Genomic DNA, 26,306 nt, shown 5'->3' with positions numbered 1-26,306 from the left:
CTCATCTGAACTCACCTTCTTCGGGGCCATTTGCCTGAAACGTTGGCCTGCGACAGTACACAGACACAAGCTGCATGCCCGGCTCCGTTACCCACGTGTCGCTAAAGGCGGCGTCGATGCTCGTTGGGGCTTGCGAGCGGACGAGACTCACACGACTCGAGACAAAGACCCCCCCCCCACCACCCCCACGCGTCTCGTACACACCTCCCGTGTGGGGTTAAAGTCGGTGCGCTTCTTGACCCGAGGTGCACGCACGCACCCCCTGTAGGGGTTGCGAGATACGGGCAGATTTTTTTTTTTAGAAAGTCAATTAATCGAAAGAGCTAATTTAGCGCGGGCACGTGAGTTGTTACAGTTTTGTTTCATCAACTCGCTATGTATTTATGAACATTTTATATATTAAAAAAAATTACGAATGAAAACTAAATGGGGTTGCAGAGCTGCAGTAAAGGGTTAAGAACCACTGGGTTAAAGGGCACAGAGCGGGCTAAATGAGCGATGTTTCTGGGGGGGGAGGGAGCGGTGACCGATGTATTGCGGCCACAGTGCTCTGTGAGATTGCCTGGCGGCAGCGTGAAATTTGGCTGTCGCCTGATGAAGCTGGTGGTAATCACTGGCGAAACGTCGTACTCAGATTGTAAATGTTGTGGCTTGGCTCTCCAACACACAACCGGTGTGCCGGACTAGTGACGAATTGGCCACGTTCTGTTTACGTGGCAACCCTTACTAGTTGGCTGTGTCGGGTGGTGGCGGGTTTAACGACACATTTATATATTTACGTGATCTAACCCCAAAAAAAACTCTATTACACTGTAACTATTGTCCATAATAGAAGTTTGTTTTGGGTTAGATCGCGTAAATGTGTCGTTAAACCCCGCTACCACCCGACAGCCAATTAGTAAGGATTTGTCACATCCGCTTAGCACATTAACCACATCCGCTTACGTAGTGTGCGAATCAAGTTCAACATACAGTGACATACGTGAGCATATTTATACATATTATCTTCAATCTATCAACCATCTCTAGTGGTAACGACAACCTCTTCTTGGTTCTTTCGGTAAAGTCACGTAGAAGGGAAGTAATAAAATAATACAAATAAAACATAATAAAATAATTCTCACGACGTTTCGGCCACAACGCAAGCAGCCGTCCTCAGGTGAAGAAACAGGTCCGTCGAGAAGACAGCGGACCTGTTTCTTCACCTGAGGACGGCTGCTTGTGAGAATTATTATTATTATGATATTTTTATTATTTTATTATTTCCCTTCTACGTGACTTTACCGAAATAACCAAGAAGATGAATCCCTGCAGTCACGAAAGAAGCTTCAAATCGAAATGGTAACGACAAGTTGACCAGCACGTACGTGTCTTGGTCACCGTTCCATTCGGTAACCAGAAAGGTACGTGCCGGGTGCACGCACGGTTCGGTGGGGGGGTTGGGGGGGGTGGAATTTGGGGGGGGGGGCGCAGGGGTCTTGGGGGGGGGGCCGCGAGGGGGAGGGGTGGTGGTGGTGGTGGGTGCGCGAGTCGCCGCGTGAACTGACCCGGACGCGCGCTTCGGTGAGGTTGGTCCACACCGCGATCTCCTCCCGCGTAGACATGTCCGGGTAGCGGTTGCGCTGGAAGGTCGCCTCCAGCTCCTGCAGCTGCTGCGATGTGAAATGCGTCCGCTGCCGCCGCTGCCGCTTCTTCTTGGACGGGTCGTCGCCCCCCGCCTCGTCCGCCTTGCCCGCCTGCGCCTTCTCCGTCTCTGCCGAGAGACGGACGGGACGGGGTCACGAGACGCGGCGAGTCGCAAGCGAGCGTTCAGTTGACCCCCCAGCCGCTCTGGAACGCAGAGTCGCGTCGAGCGCTTTGGAAGTGACGACGCGGTGCAAGGCCTGTTGCGGAACTGGCTCGGGCTCCAAGGATCGATGAATCAAATCGATCGGTGTGCGTGCGTTACTCGCAGAGTCGCGTGCAGCCAGTTACCCGGTTATAGTTTGCAAGCTAGATCCGCGTTGCTAGAACAACAACAACAACAATGCGTACGGAGGGAACAGGTAACGTCAGAGACAGAATGCGTCAGATGTGCGGGCAACACAAGTGCTTACAATAAAAACACTTAAATAATATAAACAGGAATGCGGGGATGGATCCCGCACATCTGCCGCAGATAACTGGAAAGTAAAACTACAACTTTCGATTTAAAGCTTTCGTGACTGCAGGGATTCATCTTCTTGGTTCTTTCGGTAAAGTCACGTGACTTTACCGAAAGAACCAAGAAGATAAAACTACAACTGTAAACTAAACTGTTTTTGTATTTTACCTCTTTTTCAGAAGCGACCTGGCCACAAATGAAAGCTCAACCTAGTGGCTTAGCATCACGTGCAAATGTATAGCAGCCAAATACTTTAAACGCGCGATGTTGATTCCAAATATACAGCAGCAGGCGTCAGGGTCGGGATCGAACCTCAGAACCTCCTGCGTACCAGGCGAGGTAGTTAACATCTCCTAGCCACCGTGATGATGATGAGACAGAGATGCAAACTCCAAATACACAGCAGCAGGCGTCAGGGTCGAAATCGAACCCACGACCTCGTGCGTACCAGGCGAGGTAGTTAACATCTCCTAGCCACCGTGATGATGATGATGAGTGATTAAAGCAAACTCCAAATGCACAGCAGGCGTCAGGGTCGGTTTTACAGCGGCCGCAGCAGACTGATCGCCGTGGCGAACCGCGGCTCATCGACGGCTGCGATTGGGTTCCACCTCGGCTGCTCCTGCACAGCGGCTTGGTGCAGGCTCTTGTAGACGAGTAAACATTATGATATATAACAGAGCTATATATATATATAAAATACAGAGTGCTTCAAAAACATGTTAACACTTACATGGGGCTATCGTTTTTAATGTAAAAAGAACGGATAAAGCGCTGTAACGTGATAACAAATTTACGTTAATTGCTTAAAAAAGTCTCCACTTGTTCACCATCATTGTCAACACGTGGCCTGGAATCCTCTCCAGGTGGTTTCCAGAGGCCAGAGGCACATGTCTCGTGGTGTTGTTGCAATTTCTCAGAAGCGTTAACATTTGTTTTGAAGCACCCTGTATACCGTTGCGATATAAGGCAACGATTCACCCTCATAGCGCCTGTACACGCGTAGACACAGACAACGATTCAATAGCACCTGTACACGCGTAGACACAGACAACGACGCCCGACCCTTCACCACTGTAGCCATAACAGACTTTTGGGGCATTGACACACATACACGTAGTACAGAGACACAAAAAAAGACAAAGATCCCCCGATAGCCTGAACAGACTGTTGGGGCAAGTGCTGTTAGCGAGCACCTATGAAAACCGGAACGGTACACGAGGGGGTGGGTTGCCAGCAACCACGCCCTACCGCCTTTGTCTCCCCAGTGGCGATGTTTACACACTGCACCAGGTATTAATTTGAGGCTGAGGCGACCTAGGGGAGGCCCGGGACCGGTTCAGATAATCGTCACTGGTGTTGGCCGTGAGCGGGAATCGAACCCGGGTCGCCGGGTTAATAGCGAAGCGTAGCGCTAACCGCTACACTACCGCACACACACACATATATACGTACACAGCTATATACTTAGTTACACGTGCACATCCATACAAAGACAAAGGTCCCACGTGTAGACTTTAACAGCTGTTCGCTCTGGGACAAGTGCTGTTAGCGCTCGTCATTTCGGGCCTGCACGAAGCGATGCTGTGGCCTGACACCACACCCAGCCGTCTTTGTATCCCCAAGTGCTGCCGATGTCTATTGTTTTTGTTTAAACACAGCACCAGATTTTACTGGCCGCTAAATGTTACCCGTGATCGGGAATCGAACCCAGCTCGCCGGGTTCCTAGTGCAATGCGCTAACCACGCACATATACACACACACATATATATACAATACATGTTGTATTTTTCTTCTTGGTTCTTTCGGTAAAGTCACGTAGAAGGGAAGTAATAAAATAATAAAAATAAATCATGACAAAATATTTATTTAATTTATTATATAATGTTTTATTTTTATTATTTTATTATTTCCCTTCTACGTGACTTTACCGAAAGAACCAAGAAGATGAATCCCTGCAGTCAAGAAAGCGTTAAATCGAAATGTTTTATTTTGTTTAAACTTTACCAGGTAAGGCCCACTGAGCTATGCAGCTCTTTTCCAGAAACGACCTGGCTATCACAAATGATAGCTCAACCAAGTGGCTTATCACGTGGCCGTGTATAGCTGCCAAATACACTTAACGCGCGTTCATTCTATATTTGGAGGTAAAACCCGGAGGACCCGGAGAAAAATTCCACGCGACCACGGGGAGAATATGCGTCAGAGTCGGGATCGAACCCACGACCTCCTGTATTCCAGGCGAGGTAGTTAACATCTCGCCACAGGTACACACAGACGTGCAGCCATACACCGAGCGCGCGTAATTGAATGTACATTACATTAACTGCCGGCTCAATAATTATACACACGGTGTAAGAAAATTACATAAATTAAGGGAAATGCAATTTACCGTCGTAAAATGATACACATTCATTATACATCGTTCGTCTATTGAAGGCAATGATTTAATCTATCATTTTGTTGTATAAACCACCATTTAGCATTACAGTATTACGATTATACTTACACTATTATATATAAAAACCCATGACCTATATAGTCGTAAGCTCTGTGATTGACAGGTCGTCATTAGGACATTTAAATATCTCGCAGGGGCAATTTACCCGCGTCGTCGCAATGCTATTAATCAATTCACGTGTTTCGCCTTTGAGTTGTTTCTCTAACGAGATGTCAGTCATATTCTCCAGGGACTGAAGATGTTCCGGGTACGTGGAGCGAAACGTCGGGCATCACGCGTAAGCAACACGGGGAACAACTCTGCGAGATGCACAGCATTGGGTCCGTAGACCTCCACATGTACCCGTCGTTGTGGTATAGCGTGTACAATGTGATATCCCCCGTGTAGCCGTTACAGACTTGTGGGGCAAGCGCTAAACGGGACACGAGAGGGGTGGATGGCCAGCACCAGAGAGGCCTTTCTCTCGCGAGTGGCGATGTATTGTGTACAAGTCCAGCACGTAGGCAATTGAAGCTGAGTCGGTCAAGGGGGGAGCTCAGGACCGGTTTTGATGACCGTCACTGCTGTTGGCCGTGAGCGGGAATCGAACTCGGCTCGGCCGGGTTCATGGGAGCGGTGCGCTATCCACTGGGCAACTCCCCCACCCCCCAGAACATAATATGTAAAAAACGCGACTCACCTTACTGCCCGGGTGTGGTAATCGTTACCATTACATTATATGGAGTGATAAAACAGAAACCCATTCTGCGCACGAGTAGAGACCGCGCACCGCACTTGTAAACAAAAATAATTAATGTGTTTTTATTTTATTTTAATGTATGGCCCACTGAGCTACAAATCTCGTTTTCAGAAGGGACCTGACCGCTAATGAAAGCCCAGCGAAGTGGCTTTCATCACGCGGACATTTAGAGCAGCCAAAGACCACGGGGAAAGAGAGAGAGAGAGACACGCAAACCCCACGACCTCCTGTATACCAGGCGAGGGCGTTAACATCTCGCTTGTACAGAGCAATAGAGTAGAGCAATAGCCCTGAACGATTGAACACCCCCACCCCCGCCTTCCCACCCCCCTGCCCGCGTCCTGACAGCGGTTATTGATAACCGCCCGTCCGAAAGCGAACTGCGAGGAGTCGCGTTATGACCGCCGATCTGTAGCGAAATCAAAAGGGGAAATCGGAGATGTTAAAACTGTAAGAGAGAGAGAGAGAGAACCCCCCTCCCTCCCTCCCGTAGCGCGGTCTTCCCAGGGCGCTCGCTGCTGGAGTCGTTTAGCGGTGATTGATGCGCTGGGCCGTAAATCGAATCCCGAGCGGAGGTCCCCGCGTGGACGCGCAACAGCGGGAGGGGAATCTCGCCCAGCTGGTCGCTCCGATCACCGATCAATGACGACCACCATCCCATGTGTGTGGGTGGGGTGGGGGGAGGGTGGTCGTCATTGATAACGAAATGCAAAAGTTAACCTTGAAACGTATTTACACTCGAACTGCGTCTTTGCACACAGCGCGCGCGCGCAATTCGCGTTGGGCGTGATGGGGGCGGTGTTGGCGTGCCTCTGCCACGACCCGAGTTCGATGTTGCCGCTCACGGCCACCTCCGATTAGCACGGTTGGCTACGTACGGTGCGAAAGAAGTTCAACATACATGCGGACATACAACTCCGGTGGCGATTTTCTCAGCCGGTCCTGGGCCTCCCCTTTGTTGTTTTTCTCAACCTCGAATTTGCTACGTGGTGCGGTGTATCAGCGTCGCCGCTGGGGAGACAAAGGCGGCCTGGCGTGGTGCCGGCCACCCACCCCCCCTCGTGTGCCGTGCCGACCTTCATAGGTGCTACTCGCTAACAGCACTCGCCCTAACAGTCTGTTACAGGCTACGCGGGTGGATCTTTGAAGGTATAGAAACACGCGCTCTGAACACCCGAACACATTCAAACTCTTTGGTTCTTTCGCTAAAGTCACGTAGTTAGAAATAAAATAAAACAAATCACGACGTTTCGATCGTCATCAGGCAAAGGTATCGTGTTGCGATCAAAACCTCGTGATTTATTTTATTTTATTTCTACCCACGTGACTTTACCGAAAGAATCAAAGAGTATGGATTTCCCGCAGTCACGAAAGCTTCAAATCAACACCGAACACATTCGTCGTGAACAACACGTGCGCGGCCTTGGAGGTGGGAGTGTTTTTAACGTCGCTAATTAATTAATGTATGTGCCGGTAGCTATGGTTGCCCGTGTCTTTTGCACTGCCGCATGTGCCCACGCAGATAGCCACGTGCGTTGAGCCGAGCTCTAAACGCCACAACGTGCAACGCGCGTGTAACACGCTTCGGGCGCGCAATGCGTACACATCCTGCCAAGAGAATTATTCATCGCGACAACGCAGGTCCGTGTGTGGTTCGTATCGGGTGGGATAAGTGTAGCGTTCAATTTGATGTCGTATACCGCTCCGCAATGTATGTGCCGTGAATAAGGAGCATTCCCCGAAACGTCGCCTGTTTATATATTGTTGTTCATTTTCACGGCCGCACGGTGTTATTGACGAATGAGTTGAATTTTAGTTTTATATATATATGTGATAGACATTTTACATTGCGCGCCGCTGTGGAAAAATGTTATACGGCCTCTTGCCAATAACATCAGGCAAGCTAGGATACAATTGTTAAACAGGCCACACACTTAAATTTCGATTTAAAGCTTTCGTGACTGCAGGGATTCATCTTCTTGGTTCTTTCGGAAAAGTCACGTAGAAGGGAAGTAATAAAATAATAAAAATAAAAGTAAAATAAAACATAATAAAATAATATATTATTACTTCCCTTCTACGTGACTTTACCGAAAAAACCAAGAAGAGGACACACACTGCTGATGAGACTCAGAAAAGTCAAAACCTGCGTGGGTTTTGCCTGAAATGCCACCAGAATAGAAATAAAAACTATTTGGTTCACAGGACTTATACATGCATAGGCTGGTGAACCGAAACGTTATTTCATGTTATCGTCACACGGTGAAATATATAGGCGTCGATTTAAATTGCTATTTCGTCGTAATCATCTGTCCTTAACACAACTCTGCATGGGTAAAGCTGTAATTAATAACATCGCACATCTAATTGTATCTATATTGCTGAAATCTATATCTTCCTCGACTGCTCAGCCAAAGTTTCCATCCCGCATATCGCCCAATGAACAGGTGACACACACAGTGAACAGGTGACACACACACAGTGAACAGGTGACACACGCACAGTGAACAGGTGACACACACACAGTGAACAGATGACACGCACACAGTGAACAGGTAACACACACACAGTGAACAGGTGACACACACACAGTGAACAGGTGACACATGCATAGTGAACAGGTGACACACGCACAGTGAACAGGTGACACACACACAGTGAACAGGTGACACACACACAGTGAACAGGTGACACACACACAGTGAACAGGTGACACATGCACAGTGAACAGGTGACACACACATAGTGAACAGGTGCCACACACACAGTGAACAGGTGACACACACACAGTGAACAGGTGACACACGCACAGTGAACAGGTGACACACACACAGTGAACAGGTGACACATGCACAGTGAACAGGTGACACACGCACAGTGAACAGGTGACACACACACAGTGAACAGGTGATACATGCACAGTGAACAGGTGACACACGCACAGTGAACAGGTGACACACACATAGTGAACAGGTGCCACACACACAGTGAACAGGTGACACACACACAGTGAACAGGTGACACACGCACAGTAAACAGGTAACACACGAACAGTGAACAGGTGACACACGCACAATGAACAAGTGATACACACACAGTGAACAGGTGACACACGCACAGTGAACAGGTGACACACGCACAGTGAACAGGTGACACACGCACAGTGAAAAGGTGACACACGCACAGTGAACAGGTGACACACGCACAGTGAACAGGTGACACACGCACAGTGAACAGGTGACACACGCACAGTGAACAGGTGACACACGCACAGTGAACAGTTGACACACGCACAGTGAACAGGTAACACACGAACAGTGAACAGTTGACACATGCACAATGAACAGGTGACACACGCACAGTGAACAGGTGACACACGCACAGTGAACAGGTGACACACGCACAGTGAACAGTTGACACACACACAGTGAACAGGTAACACACGAACAGTGAACAGGTGACACACGCACAGTGAACAAGTGACACACGAACAGTGAACAGGTGACACACGCACAGTGAAAAGGTGACACACGCACAGTGAACAGGTGACACACGCACAGTGAACAGGTGACACACGCACAGTGAACAGCTGAAACTAAACTTCATTTTTTGTTTACCAAGTATGGCCCACTGAGCTCTACAGCTGATCATCGGAAGCTACGTGGCCGTCACAAACTGATAGCCGAACTAATAGGGCCTCACCGTCGCGTGGAAATGCATAGCAGCCAAAACACCCTGAACGCGTGGATGTTGAGTCGAAATGTGGAGGGACATCCCCGAAGGAACCGGTGAAAAATCCACGCGACCACGGGCGAGTAAAAGGAGTGCTGAACTCCAAATATACAGCAGCAGCAGGAGCAGGCGTCAGGGTCGGGATCGAGCCCACGACCTCGTGTGTACCGGGCGAGGGCGTTGACAAGGAGAGGTGCGGGCAGTCGGATTCCGTCCCTCGTGAAACCGACACACATTGTAACGGGGCCGAGGTTGCGTCGCTCTGTGATTTAAGCGCCGCGATCGTACCACGTGGTTTTGAAAGGCGAATTATCCGCGGCAGTGCAACGGGACTTGAGTCGAGTGGCTGGGTTCAGCCAACACCAACCACCACCACGCATCAAACACCACCACCACCACCACAACCACCATCACCACCACCAACCAACCACCACACATCAAACACCACCACAACCAACACCAACCACCACGCATCAAACACTACCACCACCACATCAAACACCACCACCACCACCACCAACCACCACCACGCATCAAACACCACCACAACCACCACCAACGACCACCACGCATCAAACACCACCACCAACCACCACCATCACCACGCATCAAATACCACCACCAACCACCACCACGCATCAAACACCACCACAACCACCACCAGCCTCCACGCGCGGGAAGAGAGTGTGTATGGACAAGTGTGTGTGCGTCTCGGAGCTCGCTAACAGCACTTGCCCCAACAGTCTGTCCGGGAGCGATAGACTTGCACCAAAAGTCTTCTGTGTGGGGGTGGTGGGGGTGTCTTTGTCAGTGTTGCTGTGGAGCGCTCGTGCGAGCGGGTTCAGCGCTGCGCTACGGACCGGGCGAACCGAGTTGGATTTCCGCTCACGGACACTAACACCGGTGACGATTATCTGCACCAGGTCCAGGCTCTCCCACCACCCCCCTCCCCTAGGTCGACTCAGCCTTACATAAGTAACCTTGTGCGGTGCGTAAACGTCGGCACTGGGGAGACAAAGGCGGTCGGGCGTGGTGCCGGTCACACAACCCCGTCGCGTGCCGTGCCGGCTTTCATTAGGTGCTACTCGAAAACGGCAATTGCTCGAACAGTCTGTTCAAGGCTGTGCGGGAGAATCTGCATCACGTCTGGGCATATACCTGGCGCGGACGCACGTGTGTGCGGGTGTGCGTGTCTGCGGTCTGTAGCGGTGTGCACAGTGCGATGCATATCTGGAAACTAGGACGGGTCTACCGTGCAGGTACAGAAATATACAATATACATCTAATAACAATAATAGCCACATATTCTTGGTTCTTTCAGTAAAGTCACGTAGAAGGGAAATAATAAAATAATATAAATATAAAACAATATAAATTCTCACGACGTTTCGACTGCAACACAAGCAATCATCATCAGGTGTGAAATCCACAGCAAGATTATTTTTTTCAAATTTTCTTGCTGTGGATTTCACACCCGACGGTGATTGATTGTGTTGCAGTCGAAACGTCGTGAGAATTTTTCTTTTTTTATATTTGTATTATTTTATTATTTCCCTTCTACGTGACTTTACCGAAAGAACCAAGAATATGAATCCCTGCAGTCACGACAGCTTTACATCAAAAAACAATGGACACATCCTGGATATGTGTTTTGCAGACATATGCCCGATGTGTTTGTAGCTGCGGGGGAGCGGTAGCGCAGTGGTTAGCGCACGACGAACCCGGCAAGTTCGACTCCACACTCGCAGCCAACATCGGCGATGAACTTCAGAAACCGATCGGCCTGTTGCGGTGCGTAAACATCACCGCTGGGGAGACAAAGGCGGCCGGAGGGTGGTGCTCGTCACACAATCCCGTGTCGACCTTGCTACCTGTGTCTGTGTGTATATATAAAAAAAATATTTATTTTATTATTTCGCTTCTACGTGAGCGGTAGTGTAGCGGTTGGCGCGCTGCGCTATGAACCCGGCGACACGAGTTCGATTCCCGCTCACGGCCAACACCAGAGACGATTATCTGAACCGGTCCTGGGCCTCCCCTAGGTCGACTCAGCCTCAAATGAGTACCTGGTGCGGTGTGTAAACATTGCCACTAGAGAGACAAAGGCGGTCGGGCGTGGTGCTGGCCACCCACCCCCTCGTGTACCGTTCCGGCCTTTATAGGTGCTCGCTAACAGCACTTGCCCCTACAGTCTGTTAAGGCTATACGGGGGATCTTTTATCTTTATATATACAACGAGAGACGCAAACACGCCCACGTGGAGCCTCTAGAGCGAGCGATTCGAGCGATATTAGACGACACGGGCGGTCGAGCAGCGGCGCTCTTATTCTGAGTGGAGCGCACAGACTCTGCCGTGTCAGAGAGCGTAGCAGCGTTGGCCACGTACGGTGCGAAAGAAGTCCAGCATACGTGAGAGCCCCAAATGATAGCCACCCCCCCCCCCCCCTCTGGGCCTCACCACCCCGCTAAGGTGCGACCGTGCTGTGTGACTCTATACCAGGGGTCGGCAACCAAAATAACAAGAAGAGCCATTTCTTTACAATTCGGTACAAAATTCAGTATTTCAAGAGCCGCAATGCATCTGAGTACATACTGTCAGAGGTGTGGACTCGAGTCATGTGACTTGGACTCGAGTCAGACTCGAGTCATGAATTTGATGACTTGCGACTCGACTTGGACTTGCATAACAATGACTTTGTCCCACCTCTGCATACTGTACATACGTACATATCGTCAAGAAGCAGCCCGTAAAGAGCCGCATGCGGCTCCGGAGCCGTAGGTTGCCGACCCCTGCTCTATACCAAGGGCCGTAACTCCGTTACCGTGAAATATAAATCATAAAGCGCTGCGCACTAACAGTGGATAATACAATGAATGCGTTTAGAACGTATATATGTATATCTATAGACGACAATTTATTAAAGTAAAACATTTTGTTTTTATTTTTCATCGCTGTAAAAAATGCGTCTCGTTTCATTGTTAGTTCATTCGCCCCGGTATATTATAGTCGGTGTATAATGTGTTGCTGTGTAGGTGATCTCAGTTTGATTCTACAGGATGCACGCATTTCAGCTGCTGCAATGACGGGTATATGGGACTCGTTGAACGTTTCGGCCGACTGACCTCCTTCAGCGCAACAAACGCACGTACACTGAGCGTCAACGCAACATGCATACACACCCCCAACTCACACGCGTGTTGCGTCATGTGTTAACACACGTGCGACTGGGCACACACGCGTGTAAGTTGAGCACACTTTGCTCATGGAGTTTCTGACTGACATCACGGACAAGGGAGAGGATGAGGCACGACGATGATGATGATAATGATGACGATGACATCATTTCATTATTTTAGTTCGCAAGCGCCGTTCGACGCACGCGTTATTCAAATAATCGGTCACGTTACAACCAACCAAGTCTCAGAGGGGAACCTTCAACAACAAACTCATTTGCCCAACTCCGCTCGGAACAATTCACAAACGCGACGCTGCGGCTCCCCCGCCGTGTGTGGTCCGGCACATCTCTGTCGCTCTCACGTCAAACTCTCTCCGATTAGCACGGGTGTCTGCGTACGGTGCGAAAGAAGTTCAACATACACACACACACGCGCGCACGCAGACTCTCTCCGACCATAACAGCTACTCGAGACAGCGAGGATAAGCCGCCGTAGAAACATCGCTTTGTAAGTAACGACATCATCTGTACATGCATGTGGTGGAACGTTATTAATATTTTTTTTATATAATTGACACCAAAGGCATCGGACTGTGTGTGTACTTAATGAGAAGGACAACTATACTCCTCTTGCCTGTGCACGTTCGTCCATCAATTGGCCCCAGATGCGTCAACAGGCGCCCGCTGGCAATGCTCGGCCCGCAACAGTCTACACCTACCCAGGTGTTCGGGTGCAATTTAGTGTGGTGTGTAGTGTGTGAGTGGTGTGTGTGGTGTGTGTGTGGTGTGTATGGTGTAGTGTGTGTATGGTGTGTGAAGTGTGTGTGTGGTGTAGTGTGTGAAGTGTGTGTGCTCGCTAACAGCACTTGCCCCAACAGTCTGTTAAGGCTATACGGGGGATCTTTATCTTTTTGTGTGTGAAGTGTATGGTGTGTGGGTTTGTGTGGTGTGTAGTGTGTGAAGTGTGTGTAGTGTGTGTGGTGTAGTGGGTGAGGTGTGTGAAGTGTAATGGTGTGTGTGGTGTGTAGTGTGTGAAGTGTGTGTCTGGTGTAGTGTGTGTGGTGTGTAGTGTGTGTGTGAAGAGTGTGGGGTGGTGTAGTGTGTGTGGTGTAGTGTGTGTGGTGTGTAGTGTGTGTGAAGAGTGTGGGGTGGTGTAGTGTGTGTGGTGTAGTGTGTATGGTGTGTAGTGTGTGTGAAGAGTGTGGGGTGGTGTAGTGTGTGTGGTGTAGTGTGTGTGGTGTGTAGTGTGTGTGAAGAGTGTGGGGTGGTGTAGTGTGCTCGCTAACAGCACTTGCCCCAACAGTCTGTTCACGGCGAGACGAGGGATCTTCGTCTCACGTGTAGTGTGCGTCGGAATAAAGGATCTTGTACGTGACGAGTGCATACACACGCTGTTGTCATTGCTTTATTTTATAAAGTGACGTCCCGTGGGTTTCATTGTTATATTTGTTGGCTTTTAATTGCTATGGCGAAAGGAAACGTCCGTCTATTTCAGGCGACAGCAGATGACGGCAAGATGATTGGTATACGACTTGCATGAAAACACTCTGTACGCTCAATATAGTGCGTGATGTACCATCACACGGTGAGCGATGTGCCATCAGCATAAACACAGCGAGTGATGTTCCATCAGCGCAGTGCAGCTGCGGCTGAACCATTAGCAGCACAACAAGCGGCACGAGTATTTTGTGATATTACGGGTAACATCATGCATGAGCAGATTCCGTTCCTATCAACAAACAGACACAAATCTTTACAATCCATCGGCCTATTGGCTTTCCACACCGACACTATCCGGCGGTATTTGTTTAAGCAAGAAAAGCAGAACTGAATGGGTGTTTTAAATTAAACTATCAGTCGGGATGATGTACAAATCGTTGCGCGCGCCGTGCGACGATTCACCGCCACGAAAGCATCGCAGCGCACGCCGAGTGACAGGTGTGGGGACGCCTCGTCGATGAATCGTCGGACAGGAAGGCGAGCGACGCATCAGGAACGAGCTCACGGGACCCGACCATCGACGTGGACGCAACGAGACGATTGTTGCGACCGTCGTCGACAGAGAGAGAGAATGCCCAGAGAGAGAGAGAATGCCCAGAGAGCGAGAGAGAGAGTGAGCGAGAGAGTGAGCGAAAGAGTGAGCGAGAGGTGGGGGTTTACATAAAGCAAAGTTTAAAAATTAAATTACGAAATGATGAACGAAGCCAAGTGCCGACTACACCGAGCATCTTCTTGTTTCCACTGATCGTAAAAAAAGAGAGAGAATGCCCAGAGAGAGAGAGAGAGTAAGCGAGAGAGTGAGCGAGAGAGTGAGCGAGAGGTGGGGGTTTACATAAAGCAAAGTAAAAAAAAATACGAAATGATAAACGAAGCCAAGTGCCGACTACACCGAGCATCTTCTTGTTTCCACTGATCGTAAAAAAAGAGAGAGAATGCCCAGAGAGAGAGAGAGAGTAAGCGAGAGAGTGAGCGAGAGAGTGAGCGAGAGGTGGGGGTTTACATAAAGCAAAGTAAAAAAAAATACGAAATGATAAACGAAGCCAAGTGCCGACTACACCGAGCATCTTCTTGTTTCCACTGATCGTAAAAAAAAGAGAATGCACAGAGAGAGAGAGCGCGCGGACGGGACGTTGCTCTTACCTCTCGCGTCCTGAGCGCGGGCTTCGGGCAGGGTGAGCTCGGAGTTGCCCGCTCGGTGCGCTTGCAGATTTAGAGACATCGTCGCTTGCAGGCGGTCAACAGCAGCAGCGACAGCAGCGACAAACAACAACACGCAGAGTGGACTCGAGGACTTCAGCGGATGCGCGGCAGTGCCGGTTCGTCCATGTAAGGCGAGGTGAGGAAGTCAACGCCGATGCTGCTGATGATGATGATGGCTTGGTGAAATGTGTCGATTGCAAAGGCGGCGGCTGCGGCGGCGGCGGTGCTGATGATGTCGCTATTGTGCGGCGGAGACGCGCCGCGAGGTGCGTAGATTATGCCGGGATTGTCCTGAGCCGACAATTAATCGCGACTTTAGCCCGCTCTTGACCGGCTTAACGACGTCTCGGGGGCAGGGTTCGTCTCGGCGAGAGGATGACGAAAGACAGCGAGAGAGAGAGAGACAGAAATACAGAGAAATAAAGACAGAGAGAGAGAGAGAGACAGAGAGAGAGAGACAGAGAAAGAAAGACAGAAAGAGACAGAGACAGAGAGACAGAGAGAGACGGACGGCGAGAAACGAACGAACACCGTCTACAGGCTGCAGTCTGCAAGTCACGGATCGAGTCGAGCTATTCGAGGAGTCCGCTATCCCCTCTCCTCCCTCCTCCTCCTCCTCCCCCCCCCGAAAGCCGTCGGCGGCTAAAGGTGTCGAGTCGTGGAGTCTCGAGTCAGAGCGCGGACGAGGCGTGGAGGAGTCGAGGCGAAGGCGCGGAGTGCGACGTCTCCATGCTCGACAGCTCGGTGTGCGCGAGCGATGCGAGAGAGAGGCGAGAGACGCACGCTGCTACGTGGGGGTGGGTGGGGTGGGTGGGGATTTGGTGGGTGGGGTGGGTGGGTGGCGTGGGTGGGTGGGTGGGAACGCGCGGCGAGTCCCAGCGTCGAAGGGGACAGCGTGGGAGGAGAGGAGCGGCGCTTCGAGGAGGAGGAGAGCCTCCCGTGATGAGATCTTCTCGCGCGCAGCCGAGAGACACCCTCGAAGCGAGCCACGCCCCGACTCCGTCAAGCCCCTCCCTCCCTAGAGGTGAAGCCCCGCCCACTCGAACAAGCCCCGCCCCGCCCACTCCTGCCTCTGCACCCCCCACAACTTTCACGTTGGGTTGACAGCTGGCGGAGGTGATGGAGGTGGTGGTGGTGGATACGTGAATGGACGGTGGTGGTGGTGGTGGTGTTGGTGTTGGTGGATGAATGCAACGATTATCTGTGGGAATCCAATCGGACGGGCGGGACGGAAGGCTCAAAGGGATCCTCAGCCTCCATAGACGACTGAGGCTGTTTGCGAGCGCCTATTAAGGTGGGCGCACGCTCGGAGTGTGTCCCGCCTAGCCACAGCACCGCGCCCGTCATTATTTAGTCTCCCCCCGGTGCCGATGTTTATACACCGGCACCGGCTACTCGTGCACGGCTGACTCGCTCGGGGTGGGGGGGGGGGTCCAGGGCAAGCTCAGACGCCACTCGATGCCGATGCTGCCCATGCCCTAGAATGTAATCCAAGGTTGCAAGGTGCACACAAAATATCCCCCGTGCAGCCTTGACAGGCTGTCGGGGCAAGTGCTGTTAGCGAGCACCTATGAAGGTCGGCACGGCACACGAGGTAGTGGGTGGATAGCAACCACGCCCGGCCGCATTTGTCTCCCCAGTGACGATGTTTACACATCGCACCAGGTACTCATTTGAGGCCGTGTCGACCTAGGGGATGCCCAGGACCGGTTTAGATAATCGTCACTGATGTTGACTGCAGGGATTCATCTTCTTGGTTCTTTCGGTAAAGTCACGTAGAAAGGAAGTAATAACATAATAAAAAATAAAACATAATAAAATACAATTCTCACGACGTTTCGGCCACAACGCAAGCAGCCGTCCTCGGGTGAAGACCGGGTCTGTCAGACGCTGTCTCCCCGACAGACCTGGTCTTCACCTGATGACGGCTGCTTGCGTTGTGGCCGAAACGTCGTGAGAATAATTTTATTATGTTTTATTTTTATTATTTTATTACTTCCCTTCTACGTGACTTTACCGAAAGAACCAAGAAGATGAAGTCGTTCTGAATTGACGGTGCAGCGTGCGCGTTGCACGTGGCAGCGTGCGCGTTGCACGTGGCAGCGTGCGCGTTGCACGTGGCAGCGTGCGCGTTGCACGTGGCAGCGTGCGCGTTGCACGTGGCAGCGTGCGCGTTGCACGTGGCAGCGTGCGCGTTGCACGTGGCAGCGTGCAGCGTGAGAGGGCGCAGCCTTCGGAGTGGGCGACGCACCGGAACGGAGCCGATTTGATTTCTGTCATTAACGCTTCACGCGCGCAAACGACCCCACTAGGGGTTGTGATGTCTGAAGGGATTCTCGGCATGCCCTAGATCGACTCAGCCGTTAATCAATTATCTATCTGCTGCGGTGTGTTAAAAAAAAGAAGACAAACATCCCCCCCGTGTAGCCTTAACAGACTGTTGGGGCAAGTGCCGTGAGCGTGAACGCGGCACACGAGGGGTGTGGGTGGCGAGCATCCAGCCCGACCGCCTTTGTCTCCCGAGTGGCGATGTTTACACACCGCACACCAGGTACTCATTTGATGCCGAGTCGACCTAGGGGATGCCCGGGACCGGTTAAGACAATCGCCACCGGTGTTGGCCGCGAGCGGGAATCAAACTCGAGTCGCCGGATTTCGTAGCACAGCGCAGCGCGCTAACCGCCACGCCACCACCGTTCCGGGGAGACAAAGGCGGCCGGGCGTCTTTCTGTCATCACTGACGCCGTGGAACCCTGGGTACGCGTGCGGCGTTGGAGCGCATGACAGGAGCTCTTTACGCAGTGCGCTCTTCTCACGCGCCGTGCGACGCTCAGCAAACGCGGCGTTTGTGCACGCGCGTGGGGATGACCCACTGCTGGATGACGGGCCTCCTCCTCCTCCTCCGCTACCCCCCCCCCCGACCCTCAACGTCGTGCGGGAGGCGTAGCGAGCTATTTGACCGCCATACTTCACCGCGTCGGTCGACAGTCGTTGCGTGCGCCGCGTTCGCACGGCGCGCAGAGACAGATCCGTCCGACTTCGGCGAACGATCGCCAACAGGTACATTGGCGTTGGCGATTTGTCGCGTTACTGGTGATGGACAGAGAGAGAGAGAGAGACGTCGGCCTTACGGTGTTTGCAACAACGACAACAGCAGCAACAACTACAACAACAACAACAGGAGTAGCAACAACATCAACAGGGACACCTGGCGAAGGTTAACATGCAGTCAGAATGAGAATGTGTTCCCCGTGCCGTAACGAGAACGACATTGACACAACGCAACATTCGCATCGGCACCGCGAGAGGCGGTGGAACGCGCATCCATCCGGACGCGATCTCTCCCCGGTAATGGAGCCACGCCGGACAGAAATCTAGAAGGTCCATTGGCCGAAACGTCGCCTGTTGTTTACACGTCACGGTCGGTGTTCCCTCTTTAAAGCCGCGGAGTTATTTGTTTGTCGGGGTTTGTGCTCGCACGCCACCACCACTGCTGTATCGCAACAACAGCTGCAGGTCCGGTTGGCTACGTACGGTGCGAAAGAAATCCGACGTACACAACAGGCAGGCAGAGAGGCAGCACGCGAGATGATCGCGTGCGTCCGAGCGCACGCGACGCAGCGAGGAAGAGACATCGTCGGCGAGAGACGCGCGTCCACTCGAATGATTCTTGCCGAGGGTCACTTCAAGTCACCCCGAACGGTCCGACTCGGTAGAAGCTGCTCGTGTCGCGTTGTCTCAAACGTGGTTAGCGGCGGTGGTGGTGGTGGTGTTGATGGTGGTGTTGTGCTGTGGGACAAATGCGGCCGGGCGTGGTGCTGGCCACCCACCCCCTAGTGTGCCGTGCCGGCCTTCATAGGTGCTCGCTAACAGCACTTGCCCCGACAGTATGTCAAGGCTACACGGGGGATCTTTTGTGTGCACCTTGCAACCTTGGATTACGTTCTGGGGCATGGGCAACATCGGCAAGTACCGATTCAAACACACGGACACGCGACTCACGTGTACGTTGCATTGTGATCGAGGAAAGGGGGGATTGTAGAATGTCGGGCGATATGTGAACGCTACCGAGAATTGCTTCGTAAATAAATCCACTGCCGTCGCTGGTTCGATTGGTGTCTGAGTGTGTGTCTGTCTGTCTCTATGCGTGTGTGTCCGTAGGGTATCGGTTAGCCCCCTCCACACACACACACCCAGTTCGATTCCCGCTCACGGCCAACACCGGTGGCGATTATCTGAACCGGTGCTGGGCCTCCCCTAGGTCGACTCGGCCTCAAATGAGTACCCGGTGCGGTGTGTGAACATCGCCACTGGGGAGACAAAGGCGGCTGGACGTGGTGTTGGCCACCCACCCCCTGGTGCGCCGTGCTGTCATTCATATATGTGCTCGCTAACAGCACTTGCCCCAACAGTCTGTTAAAGGCTATACGGAGGGATCCTTTGCCTTTGTGTGTGTGTGGCGTGAGTGGTTCGCGCGACGCGCAACGATCCCGACTACGCGCGTTTCGATTCCCACTCACGGCCAATATCATACGCGGATATTTGAACCGGTCCTGGGGCCTCCGCTAGGTCGACTCAGCCTAAAGACGGGCACCCTGGTGCGGTTCTATAAACAATGGCAACGTGGAGACAGAGACGGCCGGGCGTCGTGTTGATGTTCATTTCGTGAGGATTTGCTCATTGCGTTCCGAAATAAGTTCAACGCGCACGCGCGCGGCGCATTGCAACCCCCCAGCGCTTGCCCACAAACGCGCGCGTGACTCTATCCACGGCTCGATCTTTGTCTTTGTGCATTTTTTGTTTGCTCCGTCTTCCGCTGCCCTCTTCTGCTGCTTCTCCTCCTCGTCCTCTGCGTTGACGACAAGAGCGCACGAGCGAGTAAGCCATGAACGTCGCTCAAGGCCGTGTCGCGCCGTGGGGGTGCCCCGTGGGGTCACCGCTGCGCGCTTCCCTCTCCTCCTGCTAGAGGGACCCTGAGACCACCACCACCTCCACCCCTGCCCAGGGTCAATTCGCTGCGGCCACCGCAGCGGTAACCACGGGGGCCGCACAAACGTCGGGCAGTAGACCGACAGACCCGTCACCTCCCCCCCCACCCCCTCTACGTTGACTACAGACCCAAACTCCACGTCTCGCGACCCTCCTCCCCCAATCTCCACTATTCACACACTCATTAAGTCCTTGCACGCCGCACGCGCCTGATGATTGTATAAACGCGTCCCACGTGACGCGCTACGCAATGAACAGCGACGGTTGTCTGAACCCGTGCTGGGCCTCTGCTAGGTCGGCTCAGCCTCAAATGAGTACCCGGTGGCGGGGTGTAAACATCGCCACTGGGGAGACAAAGGCGGCCGGACGGGCGGTGTGCTGGCCACCCACCCCGTCGTGTGCCGTGCCGGCCTTCGCAGGTGCTCGCTAACAGCACTTGCCCCAACAGTCTGCCAAGACTGTACGGGGGATGTTTGTCTGCGTACCTGTATTTGTGTTACAGGACATAAGCAAGCCACAGAACACAGAGCAAGATCGTGCATGAGTAACGTATTAAAAAGGCACGCTCATCTGTATCTGCTAAGATAAAGGACATTACACAATGTAAGCCGCTCTCATCAGCATCATCATCAGCAGCATCACCACCATTGTCTATGTGGCATCCCTGGTGTCTTGCATGTCCACGGGTACCCACGATGTCTTACGCACTCAAAAATAGCCTTCAGAGTAATTGCGCAAAGCATGCCCCCGATTGACTGGGCGACCAAAGCAGAGCAAAAGTTGAGGAGCGGGGGCGTTCAATTCCAGCCACAGGTCGTTATTAAGTTAATTCGGGGAATTTACCAGAGTCGGTAATAACACAGACGGTGAGGTCCCCGTGTTGTTATTACGTACGGTGCGAAATAAGTTCAACATACATATATTAGTCTGGAGTGAGGCCCATATTGTATATATATTTCCAGGTGTCATAAACTACACGGAAAATTCATCGTCGCAATGTTGCTTACGAACTGTATACCATTAGCCAATCGACTATACCATAAGCTAATCGACTATACCATTAGCCAACCGACGATACCATTTTCCAATTAGCCCAAGTGTCTTCACTGGGCTGCCAAAAAGAGATCAAAACGAACAGCAGTTATAACGGCGTCTGGTTCAATAAAAAACGCCAGTGGCTTAAACGGAATGGTTCGTGTAGATAGCGCGGTGGCTGTATGAATCACTGTCGCTCTCAACTTAACTCTTAACGCACTAACTATTTTTTTTATTTTACCAGGTAAAGCCCACTGAGCTATGTAGCTAATTTTCAGAAGTGACCTGGCCACAAATGATAGCTCAACGTAGTGGCTTATCGCGTAGAAATGTATAGCAGCCAAATACTCGAAACGCAGTGTTTCTAAATGTGGAGGGGAAAACCGGAGAAAAATCCACGCGACCACGGGGAGAACATCCAAACTCCAAATATACAGCAGGCGTCAGGGTTAGGATTGAACCCACGTCCTCCTGTATACGGGGCGAGGGAGTTCACATCTCGCCACCGTGAGATGGAACCATAACTCGAGGGGTTCCAGACTCAATCCATCGCGATCCGCCGCGACGCATCTCTCCGAATTGGCCAATTAACCAAACCTCGTTTGTAAAATACAATTTGAGTCCGTTACACGCTGCACGCGCCCGATAGTTGTTGAGCACATCTCATCGTGACCGGGTGGACAGCTGCGTGGATTACAAATCATCACGTTGAGCAGCTTGGTAACGACCAATTTTGACTTCGCTGATGAGACACCCGTTTGTCGAAAGCGACGCTGCGTTAGTTTATATATTTGTTTTGTTCAATCCGAATCAACTGCTGCTGTAAATGTGCCCTCCGCAGGAGACGGTCGCGGCCTGCCGGTTCGTGTAAACTCAACGTTCCCGTGCTCGATTGCGGAAAGACCGACAAACGAAGGAGATAATCTTGTTGCTCTTCGAATTTGTGGTGGGAACGCGAGGAGGACGCGGGCTCATTGTTCGTCGTCCACCCCAAGGCCACCCAGCTGCGATTGTGGGGTGGGGGGGGGAGCGAGTCAGGACCGGTTGGGACATCGCTCGTCATCGATGTCAATCGTAGCCAGGGAATCGAGCTCTGGCTCGTAGCGCAGTGGCGACGCGCTAACCTCTCCCGCGCCACCGCTCCACCGCCCCCGGGAGTAAATTTACAAACGGATATTGCTCATTAATTGGCAATTAAGGGCGACTGCGTTTGAAATGAGGAGCGGTCGATGAAGTCGGCGGTACCAGACGCGTGCGCTTCTCATATCGCACGCGCGTCGCACGCACCTACAGCAACAACAACTAGAACACACTGAACACACGTACAGAGAGAGAGAGAGGGACGCTGGGAACGCGAATGCTCACGACTGCAAGCTTCGAGAGCCGCCACTCGCGGCGCGTTTTAACGTTTCGACTGCAGCAGCAGCAAGGCGGATGCGCCGTCAGCGTCGGCCTGAACTATACCCCAGAGGTCGCAACCGGGTACCCGATACCCGTACCCTACCCGATACCCGGCTACCCGTACCCGGAGCCGTTTGCGACCCTGGTGCGGCCGGGTACGGGTAGGCCGTGAGTCACTGGTGAGTAGCCGTTTGTCACTCATTTCGGGTAGGGTACGGGTACGGGTAGGGAACGGGTACCCATTTGCGACCCTGGTGCGACCGGGTACGGGTACGGGTAAGGAATCAAATCCCGTTTGCGACCTCTGCTTTACCCCCCCCCCCCCCCCGTCTCTCGGCCGAGCTAGCGGCTTTGCGAGAAGGGCGAGTTGGGGTTCTGAGTTCACGCGAACTGCGATCATCCTTGCAGCGAGCGGAGGCTTCTGGGCAAAGGCGGTCACGTGACATCGCGCGGCGCATTCGGATGCGCTTCTGCGGCCGTCTGGAACGCTCTTCCTTCCGGTATTTCGGAAGCACGCTGTGAGCTGCGGCGCTGTTTAAATCGTCGTCTCGATTGACAGACTCGTTTCTTTGGAACTGCTTTCTCTGCGTTTAGTTTGTTCGCGCGGTTGGCTACGTACGGTGCGAAATAAATTCAACATCCATGCATAATGGACCGTGACCGGGGTAACCCAATTCGCTGCTGTCACAAGTGACTTGCATCATACAGCGCCCACCGCGTGTTAATAACACGCATTTATGCCCTCTCTACTTACCCAGGAATGCCCATTAATTTCAACAGGAAACCATCAAACTTGTTTCTCAAGATTGTTATCTTCATTTTTGTTGTTGTTGTTGCTGCTGCAGGATTTTACAATGGGATTGGTGGATTTTCTTCCTTTCAGTTCTACTCGAAGAGGCCCGACGCGCCTTTGCGTGGGATACACGGCCCGGGTGGAGGGTGGATAGTGAGCGGGGGAGGGGTGGGGGAGAGAGGCGTGATGACGTCAGCACGCACGAACCCGGCTCAACGCTGCGGGAATGCGGGTTGACGTCGTTACGCAGGTGTGCGCGGTGACGTCACCACACCACGCTCTTTGCCCGCGCGCCATCCAGCCAGCAAAACTTTATAAAACCAATATGCTGTAATCAGTGCCGGATTAAGCTGCAGCATAAGTTATAAAGGGCCCTAAATAAATAAATAAACACAAATCTTAAAATAAGTTTGTATTACTTGCATAGTAAAGTAATTGCATTTTTCATTTGCTATACAGCCAGATACTACGACAAATCGCTAACCGTAAACACCCAGTCGTTCATAAAAGTTGAAGGCAGTATCGTACTATAGTAATAGAGCAAGTGCAGAATCACTGAACCGGAATTGATAGCTTGAACGCATTTAGCGCGGGCCCTTGAATGTGCGGGGCCCGTAGCACCATATGTAGCAGCTACTTTTGCTACTAGGATAATCGAGCACCGACTGTAATAAATAATAATAGCGTGATGCTGATGATGATCACAACTCCTACCTGCTCCTGTGAACGCGCTCTGGTTAATTGGTGGATGCCAACAGCATCCACTCCGATTTGAATTCTAGATTTGAAGCTTTCGTGACTGCAAGGATTCATACTCTTAGTTCTTTCGGTAAAGTCACGTAGGTAAAAAATGAAATCAAAATTAATTAAAAAAAAAATCACGACGTTTCGGAGGCAACACAAGCTTCCGTCTTCAGGTGAAACTGTCACAGCAAAATATCTGTATCACTTGATACAAATATCTGTATCACTTGATACAGATATTTTGCTGTGATACAGATATTTTGCTGTGACAGTTTCACCTGAAGACGGAAGCTTGTGTTGCCTCCGAAACGTCGTGATTTTATTGTTTTTTTTCATCAATTTTTATTTCATTCTCCCATTTTAATGTCACCAGATCTAAAGTATCGTTTGCTGTACAACTATATCTGTATCACTTGATACAAATATCTGTATCACTTGATACAGATATTTTGCTGTGATACAGATATTTTGCTGTGACAGTTTCACCTGAAGACGGAAGCATGTGTTGCCTCCGAAACGTCGTGATTTTATTGTTTTTTTTCATCAATTTTTATTTCATTCTCCCATTTTAATGTCACCAGATCTAAAGTATCGTTTGCTGTACAACTATATCTGTATCACTTGATACAAATATCTGTATCACTTGATACAGATATTTTGCTGTGATACAGATATTTTGCTGTGACAGTTTCACCTGAAGACGGAAGCATGTGTTGCCTCCGAAACGTCGTGATTTTATTGTTTTTTTCATCAATTTTTATTTCATTCTCCCATTTTAATGTCACCAGATCTAAAGTATCGTTTGCTCTACAACGGTGTCAGTCGCAGCGAGACGCGCTGCTGCACGTGGTGGATATAGAGTGTTCAGTAATTCGCGCAACGGATCGTGAGAGATGACGGGAGCTTCGTCAGGCCTTCATCCAGCAGTGGACTGACCATGGCTGGTGATGGTGGTGGAGATGATACGGCGCACTCCATACAAATGCGTAAAAGGCGGCGGGTAATATAAGGCTCATTCCTAGATGCGTACGAGTTATTTTATACACAGCGTATGTGTGCATTGAATTGCGAGCGCCCGTTAATGTCTTCCTATTCGTCTTGAGTAAAATTATGCCCCGCTAAAGCTGTAATTATTCAACGTTACGAATCTCTAAAAAATATTAACAGCTCGGAACACACGGCAAACAAAGGCACTCTCCGTACAGCTTGTGATTGCGATAGTGACGGTTCGCACGCATTATCGTCTTTCATTTGTAAAGCATCGGTTTCGTTAGCGTGGACATATAAATGCCCGTTTAACAACAACAACGGCAACAATAAACCTATCGGCTGCTGGATGAGCGCCTTGCTGGCTTGCACGCACGTGTGCATGTTGAACTTCTTGCACACCGCACGTAGCCGACGGTGCTAAGCGGAGGTGCGGGCGTAGGGCAGGAAGGGTTCGTATACAACAGCAATGTTCGATTTGACGCCGCCAATAAGAAAGCGAGAGATGCGAGATGCGCGTGGAATGATCGCGGCACCAAAAATGCTCACCAATTATCCGCACTCGCCGCCAATTATTTGCGCGCGTTATGCTCAGCTCAAGACCCTTAACGCGTGCATTGTAATAATGTTAAGTTGCAGCCCTTTGTTAATGCACTGCTGGATTAAGGACTTCTCGACACGCCGTATCGGCCCACTGGATGCTGTGGGGCCGTGTGTGGGGAGCTTTGTTTGACCATACTTCACCACGCTGGTTAGCGTGGTGAAGTATGATCGGGATGCCCAGGACCCCGTTCGGATATCACTCGCCACCGATGTGAAATGTGCGGTAACCACTGCACCACCGCTCCCCCCTAGCTCCATACAGGATATATATACAGCCCATATACACAGCTCACTTGTAACATCTATGAATATATATACATACACATCGCACTTTGAATCAACATCGTTCATATTTACAATGTACATACAATTTAAGCTGAGGTACTGTACTTTAATTTGCAAGTTAATGTCCTATAAATCCACATCAACTTGATCTTACACTATATAGGTTTATTTTATTAAGTGTAAACATGCGCTTACAGTGGCTGGTGTGGTGTTGAATATTAACAAGGACCGCATATAACTGTCTATATATTATCGATAGGCATAGCTACGCCTTAAATTAATATAAACATAAAACGTGTAACCAACGCAATGTTAGATTTATTACAATAAATGGTACTCTATAGCCCTTGGGGTGTTGTGAAGTCAGGGGAAGGTTTCCCGGCACTAATTCAGATATCGCTCGCCACTGATGTTAACCGTTGGCCGGGAATCGAACTGAGGTTTTTTTTCTTTCACCCACGTCAGAGCAAAGTGCGCTAACCATTGCGCCACCGTTCAAACCACTCGCTTTACTATC

The 26,306-nt window shown here is 51.1% G+C and overlaps 1 protein-coding gene across 2 annotated transcripts in view; it reads right to left on the bottom strand.

The window, feature by feature from the left end:
* The window catches only part of LOC144720598 (pituitary homeobox 2-like), a 66,660-nt gene that overhangs the window by 15,596 nt on the left and 24,758 nt on the right, over positions 1 to 26,306 (bottom strand). Inside the window, exons 1-2 of one of the 2 annotated variants that reach the window (XM_078597453.1) lie at positions 14,893 to 15,328; positions 1,548 to 1,753 (exon numbers count right to left, since the gene is read on the bottom strand). In XM_078597453.1, the coding sequence (XP_078453579.1) occupies positions 1,548 to 1,753; positions 14,893 to 14,971 (285 nt within the window). In that variant the 5' untranslated portion in view covers positions 14,972 to 15,328. Of the gene's footprint in view, positions 1 to 1,547; positions 1,754 to 14,892; positions 15,329 to 26,306 lie in introns of those variants that run through there. The other variant, XM_078597454.1, reaches the window with a different exon arrangement.

Source organism: Lampetra planeri, chromosome 9 (assembly GCF_965212315.1).
Source record: "Lampetra planeri chromosome 9, kcLamPlan1.2.h2, whole genome shotgun sequence".
NCBI classification, from domain to species: domain Eukaryota; kingdom Metazoa; phylum Chordata; class Hyperoartia; order Petromyzontiformes; family Petromyzontidae; genus Lampetra; species Lampetra planeri.
Note: the sequence above shows the minus strand (reverse complement) of the source record. Positions and strands in the feature narration are given on the sequence as shown.